The following is a 24,741-nucleotide window of genomic DNA, read 5'->3' as shown; positions in this document are numbered from 1 at the left end:
GCAATCTTATCGGCTAACGGTTTAAAGCAGTTTATGTTGAAGTCGTCTCCGTGATTATGGTTGATCAACTCGGCCGTTTTTTCGGTCCCCCCCCCCCCCCCACCACTACAAACACAAATGGGTGCAACAGTGATGCTTTTAGCAAGGTCTCGCACACTTGCAAAATGGATCAGTGATTCAGAGATGATGGCAGGGTGACAGTGAATTACAGATGGAGGAGGTTTTAACGTCTGTAATCCCTGTTCGTCCATTACAGAGTTGAGTTTCTTTAGAGGGGATCATCACTCTTCTCTCCTGTTGTTTTTTTTCCTTTTTTTTCTTTTTTTTAACCCAGTCAAGCAGTTTGCTAGAACATTGTGTTTCTACTTGAGAGCGATGAGAAATTGCGCTTCGTTACAGGAAAACCTTAATAAGATATGAGTGAATAGCTGAGTCTGAACCTATACTTTTATATTTTTTGTGTGAGCTTGGAAAATTAAGAACAGACCTTTGTGTTATACACAATTCCCAATTTAGGCCTAATAGCCTACATCTCACCTCATAACATTTCCTGGAACAAAGCACCCTAGAGCCATTTTGAAAAAATAGTTCACTATGTTAGCGGACAGCTAAATAGTGACTTAGATGAAAACTGATCTAGAGTTCGTTCTTATTCGCCACCTCCTAATGGGTAAATTTAGGAAAAGGGTTTTGTAAGCTGATCCCAGAGCTGTGGTCAGTGGCAACCTGAGTGGTTTAAATCTCTCAGCGACTGGCCCGCTGTTGTCTGCAGGAGTTTTAGTGTTAATTTATGAGCTGGTTGTCTGAACTCACTGGTGGGATATTTTTACCCCTCTGTTGCTGCACAGGCTGGGGGAGCATAGAGGAAGGGGCATCACGTCATGCTTTTACTGTAGCCAACCGGTTCTCTGCCCAGTGACAAAACCTGGCATTGGGACTGAGGTTTCACTGTGTGTTGGTGGGTGGTGAGCGACTAAGCGTGAGTCAGAGAGAGGGATGAGTGCATGTCAGGTCTTTGGTCTGCCCTCAGTCTTCCTTGGTAGGGGCTCTGTCATCCTACTTTCTAAGAGGTTAGAGTGTATCCTTAGGATGGACAACCTCCATACGACTGAGAGGAATGTGCAGCTTTCAGAAAAGTGAAAAAAAAACTTCATATACCTTATCAGTGGCTAATTCTCAGCAGAGGCCCATACTCCCCCAACTCCTCAGCAATTTAGTGCACGTCACTCTCGGGCTCAGTTTCTTCCCCCTCCTTCTGCTTTGAGGAGTGTCTACCCCAGACTGAGTTATCTGATTAAATACAAAAAGTAAATATATTACACTCTGCAAGAGCCACAGTCTTAATACTCCATTAAACAATTTTTACGCTAGTCTGGAAAAAGAAATTCTGACCAATGTCATCTGATGTTTGAACAAAAGATAAAAAGCACTTAAGAGAAGTCTAAAAATAGGGGTAACCAAACAGCTCTTAATTCATTCTTTATGCAAAAGTGTCTGACAGCCATGTTTACCTGTAAAACTGGAACATGTGGAAGTTTCCGCTTATGATAAAAATATCATGTTTGTGTTTCCACAATTTGTAATTTTAGATGAAGTAATTTTGAAACATCTAATTTTGTTGCATTTTACTTTAACTGCGCTGCTTTAAAAATCGTCCAGGTGATAATATAAAATGAATATATTTTGATATAGAATTATATAATAAAATGATAGAAATCCTTGATTAGTTGTCCTGTTTATGATACAAAGTGCTATAACATTTAATTACTGTAAAGGCCTATTTTATTTTACTCCAAATTTAAAAAAATTTTTTTTATTTATTTCCTCCATGAATTGAAAATCTTTTTCTGCAACATATACTGAGATATGGCTGAAATAACTGGGTCAAATGACACCACAAAGACAGTGTTGTTATGAGCAGTTAAAAATCAAATTACAGTGGCCCTTTCACAGGCCAGATGTACATCACAGTGTAACAGGGCAGTCTACAACCTATGCAAAATTTCTGTGTCTAGCTACTGTTGAAGCATATTTACTGCTTTCACCTAACTAACTTTTTACTTTGTAATGTTTCTACTGCTCCCAAACATACTGAGACTGAGAGGTGATGTTTGCAGGGCGGAGAGCATGGAGGCTGTGTAAACATGGTGTAAACAGGATGTTTGTTATTATTGCTCGACTATATATTAAAATCTATATTTTCATAGCTTTGAATTTGGACACTAAAACAAATTTTATCATGAACAGTTACTCCTCGTTTTTTTCTTGGAGAAGGTAGAGCAAAAATAGCCAGGACAGAATTTATAGTTTCAATTTACGATTATGTATGATATCAAACTTGTGGTATTCTTTTATAAACAGTCGGCTCTATTTGGTTTTTACACCCTCCCAAAATATTGTGTTTTTAGAACATTTATTTCTGTTAATGTTAAATTACCAAAATAGGTGCATTCTGCTCAGCCTTAGTTTAAAGAAATCATAAAAATGTCTTTTAGGGGTCTGACAGGGAGTATTTTTCAAATATATTATGTCTTGGCCTCCTCAGTCCATACTTAAATGAAATTTTATTTATTTGTGCCAACTGTGCTGTTCAAACTCTGTACAGCCTGTAGTGTGTATTGTATTTTTACCTGCTGGAAATCAGGAACTTGCACTCCCCAGTCTTACAAAAATACCACAAAGCATCTCTTTAGTTATGGTTATATACAGAAAAAACTTAATCGTGCATCAACATGTGATAGAAATGTGTCTTTCGTTGTTAATATGTGGTTCATAATCACCCAAAAGTCTTGCTGCATTGTCTTCATGTTTCCTACCGCATAACACTCAAACACTTTAATGTAACTACACAGACAGAACCTCCACCCAACAACCAGCAACAAGAGCACGGGGGGCAGTTTCCAGAGACCTATTTTCAAGTGGCAGGCATTATTTACAGACCCACTTGGAGTCTCTCTCACCTACAGCATCATAGAGTTTCACCGTATCTCATGACAGAAGCATCCATTATTCTGCTGCTCTGTATTCCAGCAGAGAGAGCATTGGCTTCAGTGACTGGACACTTCTCTTTAGGCTCACTTTGGAATATACTGGCTGTATCCACTTGTAAGTTTGAGGACGCTGCCCACTTTATTTGAAAATCAAGCACACACTTGAAACGGTGCTTTTAAGGCCGGTGTATTCTTGTATAGTCTATTGTTCACCTTGTAATATTAAGCTTAAGGTTTTCAGTAAACAAAAATCTTGCATTCCCAAGGGAAAAAATGTCTGTTCTTGTCCATATATGACTGGTAAAGTAAGAATGCACACACAGTGAGATGCAGACTAGCCTCATACGTGCAGCTCAACAGTCACATCGCACACTCTTTTCTAGTGCTTTTGTTCTTATCTTTGTACTTGTCCACCACATGTTTTTAGCTATCTCGCCTTCATCAAGGTGAGATTTATTTAAAATGAATAAAAAAATAATTAAACTTCAAACATAACATTTCTTCAGGGCTGCAGCTGACAATTTTTATTTTTGATAACGAGCTATTATTTTCTGGATTAATTGATTAATCCTTTGATCTATAAAACGCCAGAAAATGGTTAAAAAGGCCTTTCACAATTTCCTGAAGCCCGTTGCTGTTTTGTCCAACCAGTCAAAAGCTGAAAGATTTTCAGCTTACAATGATATAAAACGCTGAAAAGCAGAAAGTCTTCTCACCTGAGAAGCTGGAACCAGTGACAGTTTGGCAGTTGTACTAGAAAGAACTACTTAAACGGTTAATTAATTGTCAAAATAGTTGCTGATCGTCTGTCATTTGAGTAATTTACTCCATTTTTCAGTAATACATCATTCTTTACTGTATTTTCCATTCTCCAGAGTCATTTTACACACGCAGTACACGAGGATTAGAGTTAAGTGAGGAAACCTATGAAATGTGTGGTGAGAATAACTTTGAATAATGACAACTTTGGTGAAAAACTGACATAAAGCAGTTGGGGAAATCTGAGCTGTTAGAAACAGTTTGATTGGTTGTTAAGGTGCAGATTTCTGATGACCCAACAAGCTGAGCCTGGATGAGCCTTGCAGTATTTTGAAGAGTTAAACAAGATGTTAACATGGAAATATAAACAGAGGCAATGGACCAGAAAACGAAATGGAGTTCTATTTCCACAAGCTACCACAATGTGATAATTTAGACCAACTGCAGACGGTCACACACTGGGGGCCAGTGTTCGAAACTTTTTTGACAAGTTTGGCTGAGCGCTCTGCTGAGTTTGAAGCTAATGCAGTGCTTCATTTTGTTCCACAAACGTGTCCCTCTGCATAAGCCTGCTGAAATTTGTTTCTGCAGCAAATACTCTGCGGCCTTCAGCATCTGGTGTAGCCAAGCTATTGGTGAACCACTTGCCCTACCTAATTTTAGTGTTGTTTATCTCACTGTTATCAAGGAGTCTGGGCTAAATAAGGCCTGAGAATCCTTATGTGTGGGCCTTATCCTATGTCAACCCATGACTCCAGTATCAGTGTCCTGTTAGATCATTGACCATAGGTATTGAATTCTAATAGGCCTATTGGTGTGTCCTAATGGTCCAAGTATTGAATTATGATATTGGCAAGGGCTGATGGCCTCAGGATTGAATTATGATATTGGTGTGCTGCAAGCTAATGGTTCTTGGTATTGAATTATGATATTGGTGCACTTTGATGGTGTAGGGATTGAATTATGATATGGCTTGCTATCTGCTAATAGCTCACTCTGTGTAATTTTCAATGTCAATCAGTTGCCTCAGTTGCTAGATCCATAGCCAGCCTTCAGGCTCACAACATCAGTCACATCAGATGGGAACAGCCTTCAACCTTTAGCCTCAGTTCTCACTCCAATTTCTGTTACTTTCTTCCCTTTCATTTGCTTTTGTCTTGCACTCAGTCCACCTACGAGGTGGAGATTTGCCACTTCATATGTTTTCTCATTCTAAAAATAAGGGTTCCATTAAAAGAATGCAAGGAAGAGCAATTTATTTTGTATATCTTTTCATCACTTTGAAAATCCCCTCATTCACCTCTGAAATAAGGGATAAAGCAAACTTTCACATTATTCCTCATTAAATAGTGTGATTAAAATCTCTTGACTTTGTCCTATTGACTCATAGTGTTAATGTAGTGGCTGCTATTTTTTCTCCTGTGTACTTTACATTTATCTTCACAGCTAAAGGAGGAGGGAATGCTGGATGTTTTAATGACAAGCTAACACCACTTTACGCATGCTAGATTAGGCAAAGGCTTTTATTGATTGTCTGGCCTTTGTTCAGTGGTCACTCTGTGTGGATTTGGCATTTTCATACACCACCTCCGTAAGGAGCCTAATGTTAAAGTAAAGGAATTGTAATGGCTCTGAATCTGAGTTAACTTCTTTTCTGTTAGTGTCCACACCTTTGCAGTGTTTATGTTGAGCTCATTCCCATTTTGGTAGTTTAAGAGCAACCAGAGCTGTGATGGTCCTGCTGCCAGCTCACAGAGTAAATGGACGGCCTGCTTCTGTGTCAGCCCTCTAAAAATAACACAGACTGCTGGCTGGGCTCAGCAGAAAACTACCACCGATTATGATGATTCAACTACCCTGTATTCACAGGTGCGTGTATGTGTGTGTTGGGTGGGGGTGGGTTATGCTTAACAAATTGTTCTCTGCGTTTTGTATGGCATTCACTGATTTAGTTTTATGTCGTAGGTTGGTGAAACTTTGCTCAGTCAGAGAAACTTGGAAACTGTTGATGTGTATTTTCAGTTTTTGAGGTATAATTATTTAATGAAAGAAAGGCTGTCTCGTTTAAGTTTAGTGAACCAAAGTCATTGTAATGCTTGCCATACCAATTTATATGGTTCTGGGAATAAGTTTGAATAGCTTTAACAACTAGAACCCTGCTATTATTACTGCACAGGCATTGCCTAATGTAAAATTAAAATACTTAAGGCAGGTCCATGGCTTTGTCCATGGAAACATGGGAAATTCTATACAAATGACGCAGTCGTGTATCTGTTAAATTCATTGAACTTCCTCAGACAGCACCTTAACATCTCCCTGACCCTTGACCTGAGCAGCTGTCAGACTGGAGCCAGGGTTCAGAGGTGGTCTGACCCTGCAGACCTCAGTATGACCTGGGCTGTCTGACTGGCCTAACCTTTAGAGCTAACACATGATGACTTCACCATCTGTCTTGCCTTTAACAGGTCTAGCCTCCTTGAACTTGAACTTGTTTGGACATGGAAAGAAGAAAAAAACAACTCGAGGGAGAAAATTGTCTCACAGCTAGCGCAGGATGTTTCCCTATGCTTATGTATTTGTTTTATTTTTAAAGGATGACCAAATGTGAAGTTCAAACTTGAGTCTTTGTTTACTCATTTTTGAGCTTCCGCCTGAGTTGGAGTCTGTGTTTGTACCAGTTTAAAAGTGTAAAATTGGTTGATCATTGCTAAGTTTTGTAGCTTGCAGTCCCATTTTTAAAAGTGAGAGTTGTCCTCTTGAGGGGGGAAGGGACTATGTGTTTAGTAGACACAGGCTCATCCGCTGACTGCTGTCTGACCCTGAGTTCAGCGGTATGGTTATTAATAGGCCCAGAGGCCTCAACTTCCAGGAGGCCCTCTGATCAGCTCCAGATGTGGAATGAGAGAGAGGACAATTCTACGTTAGCCTATCCATGTTTCACATGAAGCAGAAAGTAGGGAGATAGGCATTTGGCGAGACTGATAAAGAGTGAGGGAGGGAGGAAGGGAGGGACAGGAGACCTTTCCACAGCAGGAGTGTGTTTTGTGAGTCTTTGTTTTCATGTGTGTGTGTTTTTTCATTTATTACACTCTCTGCCCTCAGACCAAAAGACCATAAAAACGTATGGCATCACCATGGTGACCATAATAACTACCTATAAAACAGCGTGTAAACTGTGAAATAAGACAAACAGACCAGAACAGCCCTGACTGCCTGGCTGGCTGACTGAATGGCTGCCTTCCGCCATAAAACTATTTGAGAGCCAGACTGAAGGAATGCCTTGGAGGCTGCTGTGGCTGTCACGACACATGAAAGGATTAGGCTCTGTGTTTTATCTCCTCTTTATCTGATGGTAATGGATAAGCTGAGTGTAGCCTATCATCTGACGCTTGGGCCGGGGGTTTGATGTTTTAGTAGGGTGACGGTTTGTTGAGTTGACCGCTTTGGTCTATTGATTGCTGTTTGATGGTTTTGATATGTAGGCTGTATGGAACAGGTCAAGTCTTTTATGCAGTGAAGGCTCCAAATAGCTTTTAGCTGTCCTTCACTCCCCCCATTACTCTAGTGGTTCGTTTGATGTTTGGATCAATCAATAGAAAGAGCCTGAGCTCTTACACATGCTCCATCCTACTTCCCACCAAGCTCAATTCCTCTTCCTTCATTGTGCAGGCATTATATCACATTCTCTCAACACAGAATAAATGATATAATTACAACCCATTACTTAGCCTAACGCAAGCTAATTATTCTGTCATTACTGTAAGGATTAGCTATGCTCATTCTCTCTTTCTCACTGTGTTTCTCTGCCTTTTCCTCTCAAAAGTCGTGCAAGCGGAGCAGAAAACTCTTACTCATAAGGGCTGAGTAAGACTTAGCCCCAGGACATGCTCTGTTGACGTTGATCGTATAGACCATGGGTGTCAAACTCAGTCAGATGGCTAGGCCACGATAGAAAATACTGACAGCATGGGCTGGACACATTAACGAGTCTAGATATATCTAACCTAATGGAGCATGTTGATATATGCTTTTAATTTATGCATAGAAGTCAACATGCTGCTTTTACAGGCCGTGGCACAACTCATGCTGATGTGTCATCATCAGGCGTCTAGAAAATTACTGGATACAATAGATAGACATGGCTAAATTAAAATGTGGAAAAAGGGCATCATGCAGAGCAGGGATTTAATGTACCAGAGGCACATGAGAGTGATGCACACCTTCTTCAGTGTCAAGTTACTGTGCCACGAACATGAATGTGCCTGTCATCCTTAAATGCAAGTCTATGTGAATTACAACAAATCAAAGAGGTTAACGAATTGAGAATGGATAAAAAATCTCAACTAAATTGGAGCAACTGATCACTGCCCTGTTGTCAAGGGGTCGTAAGCTAAATATATGACTGAAGGATGATGATTGGATGTCTTCAACATTTCAACATTGCCAGCCTGCACCTGTGACCCTGTCATTATCCACCTACGGTATATGTATTTGAAGTCATATAAACTAATAGTGGCGACGTCAATTGCTTGCTGGAGTCCTTGGGCCACAGCTTCCTATATCTGCTATGGGGCCTGGAGAGCCCCACTCTTCCAGACTTGATTAATCCCTATCGCCCCTCTCCATGATCGCTGTTTCCATTTTTTAGTCCGTATCTGTGCACTCATCCTCTCCCCAATCCCCTCTCACTGGCACAGAATAGCTTCCTGGCAGAATGGCGGCATTAATTCAGGGATGAGAGGTGTGATACTCTCTCCCTCTCTCTCTCTCTGTCTCTCTCTTTCTCTCTCTCTCTCTCTCTCTCTATCTGTGCTCTGTTTGTAATGCGTGGCCTTTATCGTAGCTGAAACAGCTCACTACCCTCTGATCCTATCTCAGATCTCAATATCCTAGCCGTTCCACCCTGTAAACGCAGGGATGAAAAATCTTGCCCTTTCACCAATGCATTACACCCTAGCATATCGCCATACCCCTCTCCTCCCATTGCACTCTCCACACCACTCACCCTTTGTGACACAGGCCTCTAGCTAAATTCGAACTCTGCAAAATGAGACCAAGTGAGCTGCACTTCCTCCATGCCAGAAACCATCTTAGTCTCATTATATTTGTATTTAGGCTCAGGCCTGGCCTCTGAAAACCTTTGTCAGACAATAGGTCAGGCAAAATAATGACTAGCTCTCAGCAAGCTTCAGGAGAGTTGAGGCTTGGATCTTGGGGAGATAAAACAACAACCAGTCTCTCGGCAGAGAAACATGGATCAATACGTACGAGGCTGCGGTGTAAAAAGGCTGTTTTTGATCCAGGCTTGCGTCAGCGTCAGTGAGGTGAGTCTTGACAGCTCCTGTGCTTTTGGTAGATATGGATCTGTGTTCAAAAAAAGGAGCAAAACGCTCAGGGACCACAAGCATCTTGTTAGACTGTGGAGAGTGGTAGGTTGACCCCCGCCTCCAACTGCTCTGCACGCAAACACAGACGCACACACAGTTGCACAAACACACACCAAAAAATTGTTCAGACCTCAGTTGTCACAGTGAAACTATTGTATTCGCATGTGGTAAAGAAAACTTTGTGGCTTTGACTCCAATGGGTGAGAGGAAAAGCAAATACAGAGATTCAGGAGGATATGACTTGTGTCTTCAAACCCTGTGTGGTTAGTGAAAACGGCGTCTGCTGGCACATTTAAAGTTCTGCACCCTGCTATGTCAAAGGTAGGAAGGCAGACAAGCAGCCAGGATTGTAGTCTCTTATCTGTGCTGCTGTTATGCTGTGTTTTGAGGGGGCGTGCCTGTGATGTGTGATCATGTACCATGTCGTTGTAGCAAGCGTAGCTGTTGCTCCTGACTGAGCTGCCACCCCACGACTCCACCCCCACACAGTAGGCTTGGCATACAGAACAGTCAGCCACATAGGAGGTGGAACGCTGTGAGGGAATATGGAGGGGGAGTTTGAAAGATAGGACTCGTAGATTTCAGATAAGACATCTTTCCAGACGCCTTTACTGTTTACTATCATAACCACATAACAGCCTTAGACATGTCAGAGATAAAAGGAAAGATTAGCGACTGCACTGGCAGGACAGAAAACTTCATCTCTTAAACATCTGTGTTGTGTTGTCAAGTACAGAGGCTGTAAAAGTCGTCTCACTTTGTAATGAACACAGAGAGGTTTGTTTTAAAATATTAGCCTCTTCTGTAGTGTGACTAATATGGTGTTAGTATTATAGAGTAGAAGTGAATGTATTGTTTTATGTCTCTTTCTTTCTTGGCTTGTATTCAAAAGTGGTACTCCCATTAGATTAATGTGTAAAACATGCACCAAATGTGGAGCAGTTAACCTACGTTGTGTTTGGACTAAAGGAGTAGTGGCAGACTACTTGGCATGTGTGACTGCACACTAGGTGTAAACAAAGTGTTTCTAGCAGTTATAGTCCCAATTATTCTACAGGGAATGAGATCTGAATCAAATCCTTGTGTGGTGTTCTCTCCTCGGTGTGCACTCCTGGTCACCGTGGCAGTACAGACAGCAGCTGCAGATTGACTTCATACTGTGTACATAACAATAACTTTGTTGTCATTCCACCAGTCTATCTGTCTCGGCATCGTCGGAGCGTGAGGGCATAAAGAATTCCATGAAGTTTTGATGCCTCAATTAAAGTGCGTCTGTCTCCTGTTATCTCATTTAGTCTGTAGTCGATATGATTGGCATAATCAGACATGCCTGATTGGTGCCTCCCATTTAATTAATCAGTCTCACTGTATCATCACCTGTGGCTCATTAGAGTAATTAGAGCGAATTAGTCAGATAGAAGGCCTCTCTCTGCCTGCAGACGAGTGGAAGGAATTTCATTAGGAGAGATGAACACACACACATACACCTTGGGTCTGATGGCCAGTGGTAATAGGATTTGTTTACCCGTGACTGTTATCAGTGATTAGTATTATTACCATAGTGGTGGGACAGAGAGATACTCATTTCTGTTTGGCCCAGCCTCCCCTCCTAGCTGCAAACATAGCTCACCATGCCAACATTCGCAGGGGAACATGTTAGCAGACTTCCTCTTTTGAAACAGAGTTCAAAAGAATGTGGAAAGACTGGGCTCCCCAAGTTACTGCAGCGGCCTGTGAGTGCATTCATGTGAGAGCACACGCGTGTGGAGCAGTGTGCGGGAGGCTTCTTGGCCAAGTCGGTGTTGAAGTCTCTCTAGGGACTGTTGGCAATCTGTTCCAATCGTCTTTACAGCTGACCAGACGACCAAATGAACCAGGACAGGGACTGCTGCTGTGGGCCAGTCCAGCCAAGCCAAGCAGAGCTGTTACAGCAATCACACAGACATTACAGCCCACTTAATGCTCCCCTGCACACACCATATTCCATCCTCTGCTAAACTAGACAGTGCAGTCCTAACCAGCCATAGCTAGATTTAAAAATAGCACTGGAGTTAATGTAAATGTTTAAATGAATTAATTCACCAGTAAATTAAAGTGTTTTCAGATTTGAAGAGTAAAACACTTGAAAGTCATGCCAAGGAGAGCCAGGGAGTGTTGACCTCAGGGACTGGGCCTGAGGGCCCAAACACAGTGGACACCGGTTTTTTAATGTATGTTGTTTGGCGCTCTTAATTATATTTCACGTCATTACAGTAGTCATGTAGTGGAAAACATTGACTCCCTTAACTGGCTTGTTTTTTTTATTTTCTAATAAGCGTTTCTTCACTTGTTTTGGCTGCTTGTCAAACATGTTAATTTGTATGATTTATCAGACTAGCATGATGCCAATCATTTATGTCAAACATGATAAAGAGAAAATCCCGGTGGTATGCCAGATGGCTTGAACCCCTGTAGGGCAGCCTTGCCTTACGCTTTTCCCAGTATTCCCCTCCAGAAGTTTTTTTGGATTGATAAATCCAACAAAATAGTTAAATCGACCTGCTTTTAGTATGTGCTTTTTACTCAGTTCCAAAGAAACCCTGGGATAGATCACTCGGAATGAGAAATTTAGTTTAAAATATGTGACATAACTTGGACATCTATTTTTGACACCTGTTCCTATTCTGCGGCCATATTTGCACTGCTGACTTATTTGTTCAGACCCAAATGTGGCAAGGCTCTATCCAATCCTTTTAGCTACCCATTCTGCACAGTGTTGCAGTTTGTCTTCACTGTCGATGACTTTAGACATATAATGACAGATGTTACCATCGCAGTCATTATAAAAATGAAAGGTCTTTCTATTTAGCCATCTATTAATCTTGCTATTTGCTATCTTTAGTCACGACGGTAATATAAAATGCTATGTGAGTGCTAGCAAGGATCAGGTAGCTCGACCGACTGGGCACACACAGTCCTCAATTTGAAGAGTTCAAACAGTTTGATTATCCTTATCAAAGTTTAAAAATTAATATTGACATTCTACTGTCTCATATTAGAGTTAATATCACCCTATTTAATCATGGGCCAATCAGTTGTATTCCTATACAGTATTATAAAATTGAGAATATCACCTTGGGAGAACAAGGGGCAATATGTTAATGTGAATATGTTGGTCTTATGAAAATGTTCTAAAACAATTTTCAGAGGAAATGTAGAGAGTCAGATTTTGACATCATGAGTACACACTCAGCCCATGAGAAAAAGTTGCATAGAAAAAACACTGTGTCAAACACTGTGTGAGTTCAACTTTGTTTTTATAAACCTAAAAAAGAAAACTAACTGCAAAAAAAATTAAATTTGCCTTTTAAACAAACATGTTTTATGCATCAGTGTGTTTTAGTTTGTCGAAACAAAGAACACAAGTATAAGGAGAAAAAGGACATCTTCAGTGTGTTTCTAGCTTAAGTCTGCAACTCTGTAACATGTTAACTGACCACAGTACTGTACAGGTTTATTTTGCTAAGAACCCACAATCTACAAAAACAGCATTCAGCAGAGCAAACACCCAAACATATTTGTTCAGTATTCCACTTAAGGAGCTACAATATGGCAACTTATCATGTGTAATAATGTGTGGCTTAAAAATCAGAATAGTATTTGTCTCCTAATGGTCAGTAAGATGTGATGTGTGTGAACAGGGGGCAGGCAGCAGGAATCGTGCACTTGAGATGTTACGCTCTATCAGCAAGATGAGTGTAAAGTCTGCCTGTGTCTGCTGATGTGGGCAGAGAGTTTGCTGCATAGTCAAAACCTGACTGGGTCTGAGGGTCCTTTTTTTTTTTTTTTTTTTTTTTTATAAACTGAGACCATGCCCATAATTACTTGCCCACTTGGCATTGAATCAATCCTCTTTCATGTGTGATGTGTTTATTTAGCTCAGCAGTGAGATTTTTTTTTTTCCGGAATGGGGATTTGGTAACACATTGGGATATGTGCAGGGTATTGAAAAGGGATTGGACTGAATCAAGGGCGTCAGGGATTGGCACATGACCTCCTAAAGCAGAACCCTAGTGGAGGGCTGTGGATATTTCAGTTTTTCTTAAAAGCAGAGCTTATTAATGCATTTACAGTATATCAATAGATTATCTTGCTGTGTCGTATAACTTTGACTTTTTGATCACTCTATTTAGTTGAAAATGAATTTACCTACGTTTGTATTTACTTATCTGCATATCAAAGAGCATTGTGGTAAATTTAATGAAAAACATATGGTTTACAAGGCTAGTTATTTCAAGTCAGTAAGCAATAATATGAGCTGTGCATTTACTACTATCATTAAAAAGACTAGAACATGAATAATCATGTGTAATGTTATTGTGTTTTCATGTAGTGCGAAGGTTATGTACTCATTTCTATAAATTCACTGTTAAAAAATATATAAGAATTAAAAATTAGTGTTTTAGAGGCAGTAGTGACTTTGGATGGTGCAGACACTGTAATGCAAATCATGCTTAATTTCATTATATTTATTTTTAATGAACTAACTCAAACTTTTTTCTTCAAGTTGATCTACTTAATTGTGTCCTAAGGTGTATAACATATGGACCTGCTCTCTATCGGTCATCCTTGGTATTTTACTTTTGTAGTGACTCAGATCATGTACTCTCAGAGGGAGATTCTGTTTTTTCAAAATTCATTCCTAGTGTTTAATGGCCCAGCTTGGACGATTAACGGCATTATCTCTTTACTTTGGGGATATACCTAAATTTATCCTGGTTGCTGTTTATGCCATCTGAATCCAAATCATGCTTTAAACTGAAGTGTTCCACTCTGAGTTATTATATTTAAATGATTTTGGTGATGTCTCCACCACCCAGAAAAGTAAGCCTGGAGGCCTCATGCATCATATTGTGATTAATATCTGCCAATTTGATGTTAATATCTTGAACCAACTGGGTCCTGTGTTCTTGTTCTGTAGCTAATCTTTACCAATATAATAATTACACCTCTATTCATGAACTAGAGCATTCATTTTTTGACAATTAATTTAACATGATTAAAATTTATTAGGTTCCTCCTTTCATCAAGCGTTGCACAAGCTTCTGCGCACGCTCGAATTCACTAACAGATAGTGCAGCTGCTCCATGGCCATGGGCAGACAGGCTGCTACATCAACTGCTCCGTGGGCAGCGAGAGCAAGATGGCATGTAAGCAAGTGAGCAGTTTTTTTTTTTTTTTTTTTTTTCAAACATCCTGTGCTACTGCGTAAAATCCGTTGCAGTGGACAATCGACCAAGTCCATTTGTTTTATTTTTTTATGGTTTGTGGATAAAACGAGATCACGGCTGGTCAGGGAATTAAACTTAATGCTGATGGGGGAAAAATCTCCTAATTAGTACTTGATCACACTATTTCTTTAGAGGGTTGTATTTTCTTGAGTGTGTTCGGGGGGTGGGCATGTGTGCGTGCGTGTGTTTTGGGACCTTGTCAGCAGACTGAGCCACAAGGGCCCCTGTGGTAATGTGTGTATTAAATGATTAGTGTGTTAGTTAGCATAACGGCCCTTCAGCAGCGTTTAATCACTCTCAGGGGTGGGCGGCCTCACAGGAGGTGGATGGGAGGGAGGAGAAGAAAAGGGGGAGGCGGAGTAAAGGGAGAAGAGAGAGATTTAAATGGAGGAGAAGGAAATGCTGGTTGAATGAGTGAGTGGATGATCTGTAGAGAGTACGGAAAAATGAGGGAAAAAAAAAAGGAGTGAGCGTGACAGAGGGCAAGAATCCAACAGAAACATAATCCAGCAACGCTTACACACTCAGCAGAAAGAGATACAATCTTTACAAGGCCTGAATGTCTTGTTAATGTCAGCACTTGGCCCATCATCTGGAACTAGTCCCATAAATAGCTATTAATAACAATGCAAAATGGATGTGGATAAAGGCGGGCCCTGCCTCAGCCTTGACAACACTGCTGTTGTTGATAATTGTGCTTTTGTTGTTATGTGGGGAGGGGACGGGTCGTCTGGTGCAGACAGTCAATAATTGTTGTGAACTGCGTGTGTAGTAGTCTATTGCTACAGAAGTTGTCATGCCAGACACAGTGGTAACTGATTGACTGACAGCCTGAATGGCTCACATATTGCTTGCGCTGGTAGCAGATCAAACTACTGGTGCAGACGGCTTTTCCTTGGCGGGACATTGGTGTTGTGGTTCTGTTCTCTGCCTCTGCTGCCGCAAAATACTGGCCAAGTTCAGCTGAGACAGGCCATGTAGTCTGCAGTACGCCAGATGGGTCAAGGAGTCTGCTGTCTTTTTTATCCTTGGTGGTAACAATGATGCTGATTATAATGACAGTAACATTAATGATAAGTATGATTAAAAAAATATGCAGCTCTCTTCATAGCAATCTGAAAAAGTTGTGTGTTTGCATTGCAGAAAGAACTAGATGCCACCGCCACACAGCTTGCCAACAGACAGGACGAGAGTGAACAGTCCAGGAAGAAACTAATCGACCTGAGCCGCGAGTTCAAGAAGAATACACCAGAGGTGAGAAAATCAGATATTCACAGACACGCACCAACACACAAACATGCATATATTCCGCAGTTCTTTTGACAATCATAGTTTGCCACAGTGTTTCTCTGTGTCTGTTCTCCTCCTCATAACTGCAGCCATGATTATTTACTGAGAAAGCAGGGGAGGAGTAGACGGCGCAGAGATGCGGGCTTGGCTCCCAAAAATAGTCTCTCCATTAGTTTCCCTGAAATCCTAAAGAGACAAAACAGAAAACCCCTCAGGAGTTTGTATTATCTGACCTAGTTTTTTATGTGTGCAGAAAGTGTGGTCCATGAGTGTGTATGTGAGAGGGAGGAAGACAGAGAGAGAGAGAGAGAGAGAGCAGGAGGGAGAGAAAGAGAGTGTGACAACACTACTAAGTGGGATCAGGAGGGAATTCTGTCCTGTTCCTGTGTTCCCATCACTCCTCCTGGGAATATTTGTTTCATCTCTGTTACCAAGGCAACACATTTTAAACCACACAGCGAAAACAAAGTATTGTTGTGTTATTATTGGTAATGTCACCATGGTGAATTATTGATGGTAGTATGAATAATGCATGAATGGAGTAGACAGTGGATAGAAAATTGTCAACTCTCTGTGGAGTTGACAGTAGACCTATTATAGTTACCACAGGATGAGCACTGTGACTATTGACTTCAGCATGTAGCCCAACCAGGGCAGAGGAATATACACTAGAGGAAACTGTACCTGCATACAAAAGACGCTAATTTCACTTTGCCCTGCACATTCATCTCTAATCTCATTCTCAAGTATAACCACATAACTAGCAACACACACAGGAAAGCAAGGCAGACACAGAGGTGTGGAAGCACACAAATGGAGGCAGATAGAGAACACACAAAGAAAACATGCAAACGCAGAGGCGCACACACAAACACACAGAGGCAGATAGCCTAGATCACAGAACAGGACACACACATTCATCAGTGTAACAAGGCTGTGATTTAGGAAGGCTCCTCTGGCGTCTGTGTGGCCCCTGGCATCTCCCTGGTATGTGGAGGAGGAATCTGAGCCAGGCCAGACGAGCGACAGGATTCATTACAGGGCTGTAACAGGCTCAATAGGAATCAGCACTAAAACTCCTGGCGTTTGGAAGTGTATAAGCATCCAGGCTGCCTACCAAATAGGCTGGTTCAAAACGTGTGATGGTCTGATCTTGATTAAAAATGCCCTGATCGTCTTGTGTGCATTTGCGGAGCTGTGTCTTCCGTCTTGTGCGTGGCTTTGTGTGTGTGTCTGTGTGTGTGTGGTTGACCGGCCTATAGAGCGGGCTGTGAGCTCTCTGTGGTCCACACCAGTCAGCGGAGATCACAGTCACATCAGATCAGACTGCATTAGGCTGAGCGGGAGTCCGTCTCTGATCCATTATTCAACAACCAGGAGACCAGCCCACGTTGACTGTGTCTAGTCTGCTGAGCTGTACTTGGCGTGAACTGCACTCATGGTCTGCATAATAACACACACACACACACACACACACACACACACACACACACACATACACACACTGGCTTTTGTAGCATTTTGAAAGTAGTGCAAAGAAATGCAGCGTGAAAACAAAGTTTTCATAATTCATTAGGACTGACACACTGTTGAATTTTTTTTTTTTTCTGAGACCACCTCTCACTGAGCTTCCTAAGTTGTCTGAATTATTCATCTAGTTCTTAATTTCCTTTTAGTTAGTCAAGACTTCTCTACTACACTGTTATAAAGGCAAGGGTGGGAATGGTTGTAAAATGTCCCAGAGATTGCTAGCCAGAGGCAGTGGTAGTAAAACAACTTTGTGTGTGCTTGTGTGTGTGTGCACGCATGCACATACACACGTTTGTGTTTAGCTGGAGGGTAGACAGACAGCAAATGTGAGTTCCATACTCCCTGGAGGATTCCTCAGGCTGGCCTGTCTGCTGTCTGCCGGCAGCTCACACACCAGCCATCCATCTCCTGCTGCCTGGCCCCCTCCACTCCCTCACTACACACACACACACACACACACACACACACACACACACAGATTGACCATGGTGTCTGTGTGCATTGTTATGTTATATGGTCATAAATCTTTGGAAGTGGAGGGGGCAAGGGGGCGGAGCACTAGAGAGTGGACCAAAGAGGTTCACTGCTGGGGTATTCGGTTAAAGGAGTAGCTTGCCTCTATGTGTAATCTAAATGTGTTTGTTTTTGTGTGTTCAGTGTGCGTTGTTGAACATGTGTGGAGACTCTTCAAGGTTTCTGAAGTATTTAGTCGCCCCCAAAACTTGAAAATGCAAGTTCGGAAGATCAACATCTAATCTCAAATAAAATTAGGATTTTAATGAACTTGGCCGGGAAAAAAAATCAGCAAGATTGATACAGCGACTTCAAGATGTTGTTTAATAAATGACGGTAATGTCGGCTCCTCATGCAGACACAGTCTCAACAAAAGTTGAAGATTTATGTTTTGAGCAAAGGTAGTAATTATTGGAGGACTAGTAGACTAGACTGTGTTACATTATACAGAGGTTTCCTTTTTTGCTTCCAGTATATACATAAATATTTACATAAATTTAAAGCCACAGTAAAAAATAGTATAAAATATTGAAATGAAAACAGTCTTTTACGCTAATTTATACTAATACAGACGGATGTGTGAGCACATTTTGCTTGGTTCTGACAAAACAATGGAACCTAAGCTACCTAAGCAAAATAAGATAAGAAAACACATTATTTTTATTAATCCAAGCAGGAAGTAGTGCAGGTCATCTAAATTCTAACTGAAAGGAAACTGAAATGCAAAATTAGAATATAATCAAAATCTAATGCAAATGACAGAACTGACACTTCTCTGGTTTTTTCGTGGGTGTTTTTTTTTTTGTGTTCATGCTTATCGTGTGTGAGAAAGAGAGAGCATGAGCAGTAAAGGGGGTGGGGTCAAGGGGGGGTCATTATCCCCAGCAGGGGGAATACTGAATTGGCCCAGACAAACAGCCACAACGACCCCTGATGAGGTAACAATGGAGCAGGGTCACCAAGGTCATGACCTGTCCTCAGCCCCAGACAAGCGGCCTGTCTGGACCAACCTGGGTTGAGGCCAGGCCCAGACACTGGTCCCAGATCAGTTTGGGAGGCACTCTGCAGCATCGGTTATGCTTTTAGACAGAGGTTTCTAAAAGGCGCAGAGTCTCACAAGCACACATCTGTCGTTGCCCTACTTCACATCTTCATTAGGCAGTTTTGTGAGTATGTGTGTGTGTCCACAAACTGTGCAAATCAAATGTTCCTGTACAGAATGTCCTATTCTGCTGTGCTTTTTACCGTACGCTCCAGTTCAGTTTGTCAGGATGTAGGCTCAGCTAACAGCATGGTGATTTGCATGTTCCCCTGATACATTCTCGACTGGCTATCTAATCTGAAACCGCTGAGTCGTACTGGAAAGTCATGCAATGGGACTTGCAGGATAAAAAGCATTTGCTTTATAGTAAAAACTTGGTGCGCGGAGACAATTTGCATTAACTGTAGGCCTACGCTGTGGCTCATTCACTCCCTGTCTCACACGCACTAGTGGTGCCTCTGGGTGGCCCAGGTGGTGCTGCACCTGTTCTTATGAGAGACGCAGTCCGCCAGAGCACCTCAGGCTACAAACCTGGCCTCCTCCCTACCCTCATGTTCATCACTCACTCACGCACTACTTTTTATTCATTGGCAGTGGCATGGTCGCTAGTAGAAATAACGAGTGACTTATTCGATCACAACATGGTCTCACTACCATACAACTCATTAAGTTGTCAATGCTTCTGAACATCACTGCCACATGTTTCATGTGTATTTAGGATTATTTTAGGATTGAAGCTGATTATGTCATTTTTGAGTGACTAACTCCTCTTCTCTTTTATTTTTTTAGGATTTACGGAAACAGGTTGCCCCTTTACTCAAGAGCTTCCAAGGAGAGGTGAGTGTGTTATTGAGAATTTATATTGACATAGTGATAAACATACACGCCCAAGCACAGCATTGGACCAATGCATTTTACAAAGTCCGTTTGACATTCATTGACTGGTCTCTCAGTGCCCTTCTCTCCTTTTCCGCTTTCGTCTTTCCTCTTAAATCGTCATTTCTTCTCTCTCAGTTCTCTCTCTCCTCTCTTCTCTCCGCCATCTCCTGTTCTTTCTCTTGCCACTATCTCATTTCCCCTCTTTCCTCTCCCTCTTTTCTTCGCTCTGCTCTGCTCTTGATTTTCTGTCCTATTCATGAAGTCCTGTAGCCCGAGGGTGTGTTTAAATTGCATCCTGCAAAAAAAGGCACCACAAAACCCCGGCTCTAGCCAGTCACAACTCACCGAATGCTATTTCCTCAGACTTTGTTTGTCTGCATGATTCGGTAGGGTTATTTGTTTTATTCTTTCGGTGATCTACTGAATCGTGAGCCATTTCTGTTCATTGTGGCACATTTATTTACTTTCAATTTAATGTAGCACCCTATGTTTTTATGTACCTTGACCTATAAGAGGTGAATTTTGTGTGTGTGCTATATCATACTCCCACCGTTCCTCTCTATCTCCTCCTCCATCATTTTGGCCTATTTCCATCATGACTCCTCCTTACTGGCAGCCATGCATTTCCAGTTCACTCCCATATGTGAAAGTCAGAGGGTAGGAGTGGAAGCGGCTGGTTTAGACTGGGGCGTTATTTGGAGTTGGAGTGGGTGGACATTCATCCCAACAGTATCTCTTCCCTAGCGCACACACACACACACACACACAGGGAAACACACGCATGCGCACAAACAGAATCATCTCAATAGATAGTGACAGGGCTGCTTTGCTACTGGCCATAGAATATTACAGTTTAACACTGGGTTAGTTTCCATATTCTTGTGTTAGAGCAGCAACCACAGCCAGTGGTTATGTAAAAATGCTGTAATTTATAGTGGTTCCACCATGTTCTGCTGATGATCCACAGTCTATTTAGAGAATAGAAACGGCAGCAGTATAATTGGGGCTTTGTCAGCTGTTTCCACCATCCTCATGTTGACACACCTCAACGGCGTGCACACCAGAACATGCTGAGGCACTTAGTGGGTGGTCGCGGAACTGAGAAAGACATTATCTTATGATTATTGAGATAATACTGTACACCCGCGCCAGTCTTAGAGCAGCCCATCAATCAGTCGACTATTCTGCGCAGTTGCATGCCACAACATGAGTAGCTCCGAGAATGTGTAATTTTAGTCTGGCTTTGTTTGCTTACCCCTCAATGCTTTGATCAAGGACAAGACAGCACCAGAAACCAGAGGGTCTTCCTGTTGAAGTCCCAGAGTAACTCATCCTTAAGCATTTTACCCAGGAGCTTGAATCTTTACTAACTGAATGTGGTACCAGACAGAACAATAAAAAGTTTTAGCCCAGGAACTTGGAGGTCTTGATACTCTGTTTAATCTTTGTCATTGAAAGGTGGATGCCCTCGGGTCATAATTATTACCAATAACAGTACTGTTTCCAGGAGGCCTCAGTTTGGTAAACGGGTTATGTGTGTGTATGTGTACTTGTGTTTGTGTGTGTATGTTGCATGCTCACTGTTCCTTGTTGGTCCATCGATCAGATAAGCTTTTCCATTATCCAAGGCTTCAGTCTCTGCTTCCCATAGCCTCCCCTTATCAGACTCCACTGGGGCCACACACGCACACACACACACATACACATGCACGCAGGCAACACGCGCAGGTCAGCCTGATGCCCTTCACACACTATGGGTTAGATAGGGGAGCGAGGCAGTGCTGAGTGATGGTGGCACAAGGTGCTGACGTATGTACGTATGTGTTTGTGTGTGTGTGGATGTGTCAGGGATACCTTTTGCAATTGCAAGCACTTCTCATCGGTAACCTACTGATACTGGTGAGGTATCATTTGTGTCACTTCATTTGTTTGGCTTGGTGTGTGTGTGGGTGGGTGTGTGTGGGTGTGTGTGCGTGTGTGTGTGTGTGTGTGTGTGTGTGCGTGCATGTGTGTGGGATGGGGGCAGGGGAGCATGTAATAGCAGATGTCATTGGGATTGGTTGAAAGAGCTGCAGTTTGGAACAGCAGGGTTGTATTTGCAAATCCTGGGTGGTCTTCTAATGGCTCTGGTCCTGCAGTTAACCTGCCTCTAACTGTAGGGTGTGTCCTACATTAAATGTCTATTTCCTGCCTCCCATGTTGGGCTATATAAAGCTGCTGTACCACTGACCTTGGCCCAGTCATTGTACAGTCACGCAGCTGGCTTCCTTCACTGCCATCGGCAGATCATTTTTTACGTTGGTTTGTGAGTGAGTGTCTGTGTGTGTTTCTCCTTTATCATGAGATTGTGTTGTGGTACGTGCTCTTATATAGACGCATGCACACACACACATTTTGATGCTGATGAACAGGTTTGGTGTTGGTGTGTGAGAGGTATTAGTACTCAGCATCAGTAATCTCCCATTAGTGGCCTTGCATTTGAGGATCCTGATCGCTCAATGTCACATAGCACATGAAGAGGGTAAAGTACATGATGCAGCATGATGTGAGAATGAGATATAGTAGTGGGATAGTGTGTGTGTGTGTGAGACACAGAGAGAGAAAGAGAGAGAGAGAGAGAGAGAGAGGGTGCAAGACGGGAGCTCTGTGCATGCCAGAGAGACATGACTGTATGACAGAGAAACATGTGAGAAAGACTGACACTGAAAATGATTGAGGGAAAGAAAAGAATATGAGTCAGAGAACATGGAAGTGACAAGAAGGAGAACTCGAGAGAGAGAATGAGAAAAAGACATAGAGAAATAAAAGGGGGGAGAGGGAGGGGTGCTGGCACCAGCCTACTCGGGGCCAGATGTTTTGCGGCTAAAAAACTAGAGATGAATCAAAGCCATGTGAAGAGATTTATTAGGTTCCCATAGGAGCCCAGGCAGTATTACATGTAGCCCGCTCTGTTTACAGTGGCAAGAACCCCTAAACCACCCATCAACTACACTACTGACTTGGCTGGGAATGTGAAGACTTTATATTTGGACTTATATAGGCTTTTGTCTTTATTCCTTTTCTCTTAGTCAATGTGCTGGAGGAGTTGGAAGAGAAACACAAGGCTGTTTAGTCTGAGTGCGTGAGCCAGAGTAGTCAGCTGTAGCTCTGCCCAGTACAGTAGCACCATCTGAATGTCTTTATTTGGCATCTGTTTCCCTCGATTTAGATTTGATTTCGGATGTGTTTCGCCTACTCTGTCTGCTTCTCATATTGAAGTGTGACACAGAGACTATAGTAGAGCTTGTTGCCTCATGTTGCAGCGCTAACAACCGTGTAGAAGTTCCTTCAGTATGATTTTAGAATTAATCTCTTATGGATCCATTCTAACGCTGTCCATTTCAATAATATCGGTGATGGAATGCATGCCGTGCCCTCTTGTGTTAATGGCTGCATCAGTAATGGATCCACACTGTATTGCTGCTAAGAGCTGACTGAATAATCTGCCCCTGCTGTGGCTGGAAAGACTGAGCCAGCTGTTTAATGATGTCAGCGTGCTGGAGGGGAAACGAACACACATATTTGTGCGCGCACACACACACACACACACACACACACACACACACACATACACACACACACACATACACATACACATACACACTCTGACCGACAGACTTTGGATAGACAGACATGGGCACGCGGCAAACGAAACGCATCCGTCATCAGCTGAACAGCTGAACTGACTTCACGGGAAGGAAACACCAACGCAGCCACTGTCAGGACAACCGCGGTCGCATGCAACATACTGATGCATAGTGAGGATAGACAGATATGTAGACTACTCTTACTGTGAAATTAATGGGCCTGCCTTTGGAGTCTATGGAAGTGACACTGATCGGAGGTGGGGTGACTGACAATTAACCATTACTTATTCTTCTTTCCAGATCGATGCCTTGAGTAAGAGAAGTAAAGAAGCAGAGGCCGCCTTCTTGAACGTGTACAAGAAAATAATCGATGTCCCAGGTAAGACTTGTGTTTAAGGTGTGTGCTGTGTGTGCATGTCTGTCTGTGTTTGTCTAGACACCTCTTGAGTCCAAAAACGTGAACAAGAGACCCCTTTTATCCATGCAGACAGCACCAACAGGGGAAAGAGAAAAAGTATGACACCATCCCTCTGGTGCTCCTTCACTGTGCATCCAGGCGTGTGCAACGCCTTAATATGTCCCCACGAGATCATCCCCACTAGTGTAGCCTTTAGAGGGTCTTAACAGAAGGTGCATCCTGATATGGATGACAAGTGCGCCCATGATTGGCTGCTGCGAAGTGCACTCATGAGCAGTCACGTTCAGCACACTGAGGCTTAGGAGGGACACGCAGCACAGGGTGTTACAGAACACACACACAGCTACAGTGCTACTGGTTGGAGATTTTCAGCTGTATGGGAGCCCTGTAGGGGCCTTGTATGTAGGAATGAGAGAGGAGTTGAGTTCATCTATAGCGTAAGGAGGTCATAATATTCCCACATGGATAGACCTACAGTAATATCTTTGGATTGTACTGCTCCCAATAAGTCAGCGCCAGCTCTGACGGGGCTATTCTTAACTTGCAGCGAGACAATGATGTAATGCCTGATGCACACACGCACACAGACACAGACCAGCCTGACTAATGCAGCAGTCTTGAAAGAGGAAACAGTGTGTTTTGTTCTGTCTTCTATCAGCTGAAGGCCTGGTTAGTCAGCCCAGTGTGCTCTGCTTTAGATTAAAGGTGTCTGGCGAGAGTGTTCAGCACCAGTGGCCCACAAGTCAAACTGCTTTTAACAAGCTGTACAGTTGATTTGGAGAGGGGCCTATGTGAAGGACAAAGGTTTGATAAGACGGAGAGAAAGTTGATTTTCAAGGGTGCCTAGGCAGATAGGAGTCCAAATTCAGGGTATACAGTTATTGTTCCAATTGATTGTTTGTTTGTACTTGTGTATATTTGTATGAGACTCTATGCAAGTGTGCACTTAAATGTGTTTGTGACAAGGTGTGTGTGTGTTTGTGTGTGTGTTTGTGTGTGTTTGTGTGTGTGTGTGTGTGTGTGTGTGTGTGTGTGTG

General features: G+C 42.4%; 1 protein-coding gene across 3 annotated transcripts in view; it reads left to right on the top strand.

Moving 5' to 3' along the window:
- Positions 1 to 24,741, top strand: part of cux1a (cut-like homeobox 1a) — a 56,313-nt gene that overhangs the window by 2,488 nt on the left and 29,084 nt on the right. For all 3 annotated transcript variants that reach the window (XM_023405005.2, XM_023405004.2, XM_023405006.2), the window contains exons 2-4: positions 15,550 to 15,660; positions 19,571 to 19,618; positions 23,587 to 23,665. In XM_023405005.2, the coding sequence (XP_023260773.1) occupies positions 15,550 to 15,660; positions 19,571 to 19,618; positions 23,587 to 23,665 (238 nt within the window). The remainder of the gene's footprint in view (positions 1 to 15,549; positions 15,661 to 19,570; positions 19,619 to 23,586; positions 23,666 to 24,741) is intronic.

This window comes from Seriola lalandi, unplaced genomic scaffold, assembly GCF_002814215.2.
Source record: "Seriola lalandi dorsalis isolate HSWRI2012SDOR001 ecotype SW California unplaced genomic scaffold, Sedor1 jcf7180002054259, whole genome shotgun sequence".
NCBI classification, from domain to species: domain Eukaryota; kingdom Metazoa; phylum Chordata; class Actinopteri; order Carangiformes; family Carangidae; genus Seriola; species Seriola lalandi.
The sequence above is the reverse complement of the archived record's forward strand: the minus strand, read 5'-3'. Positions and strand labels throughout refer to the sequence as shown.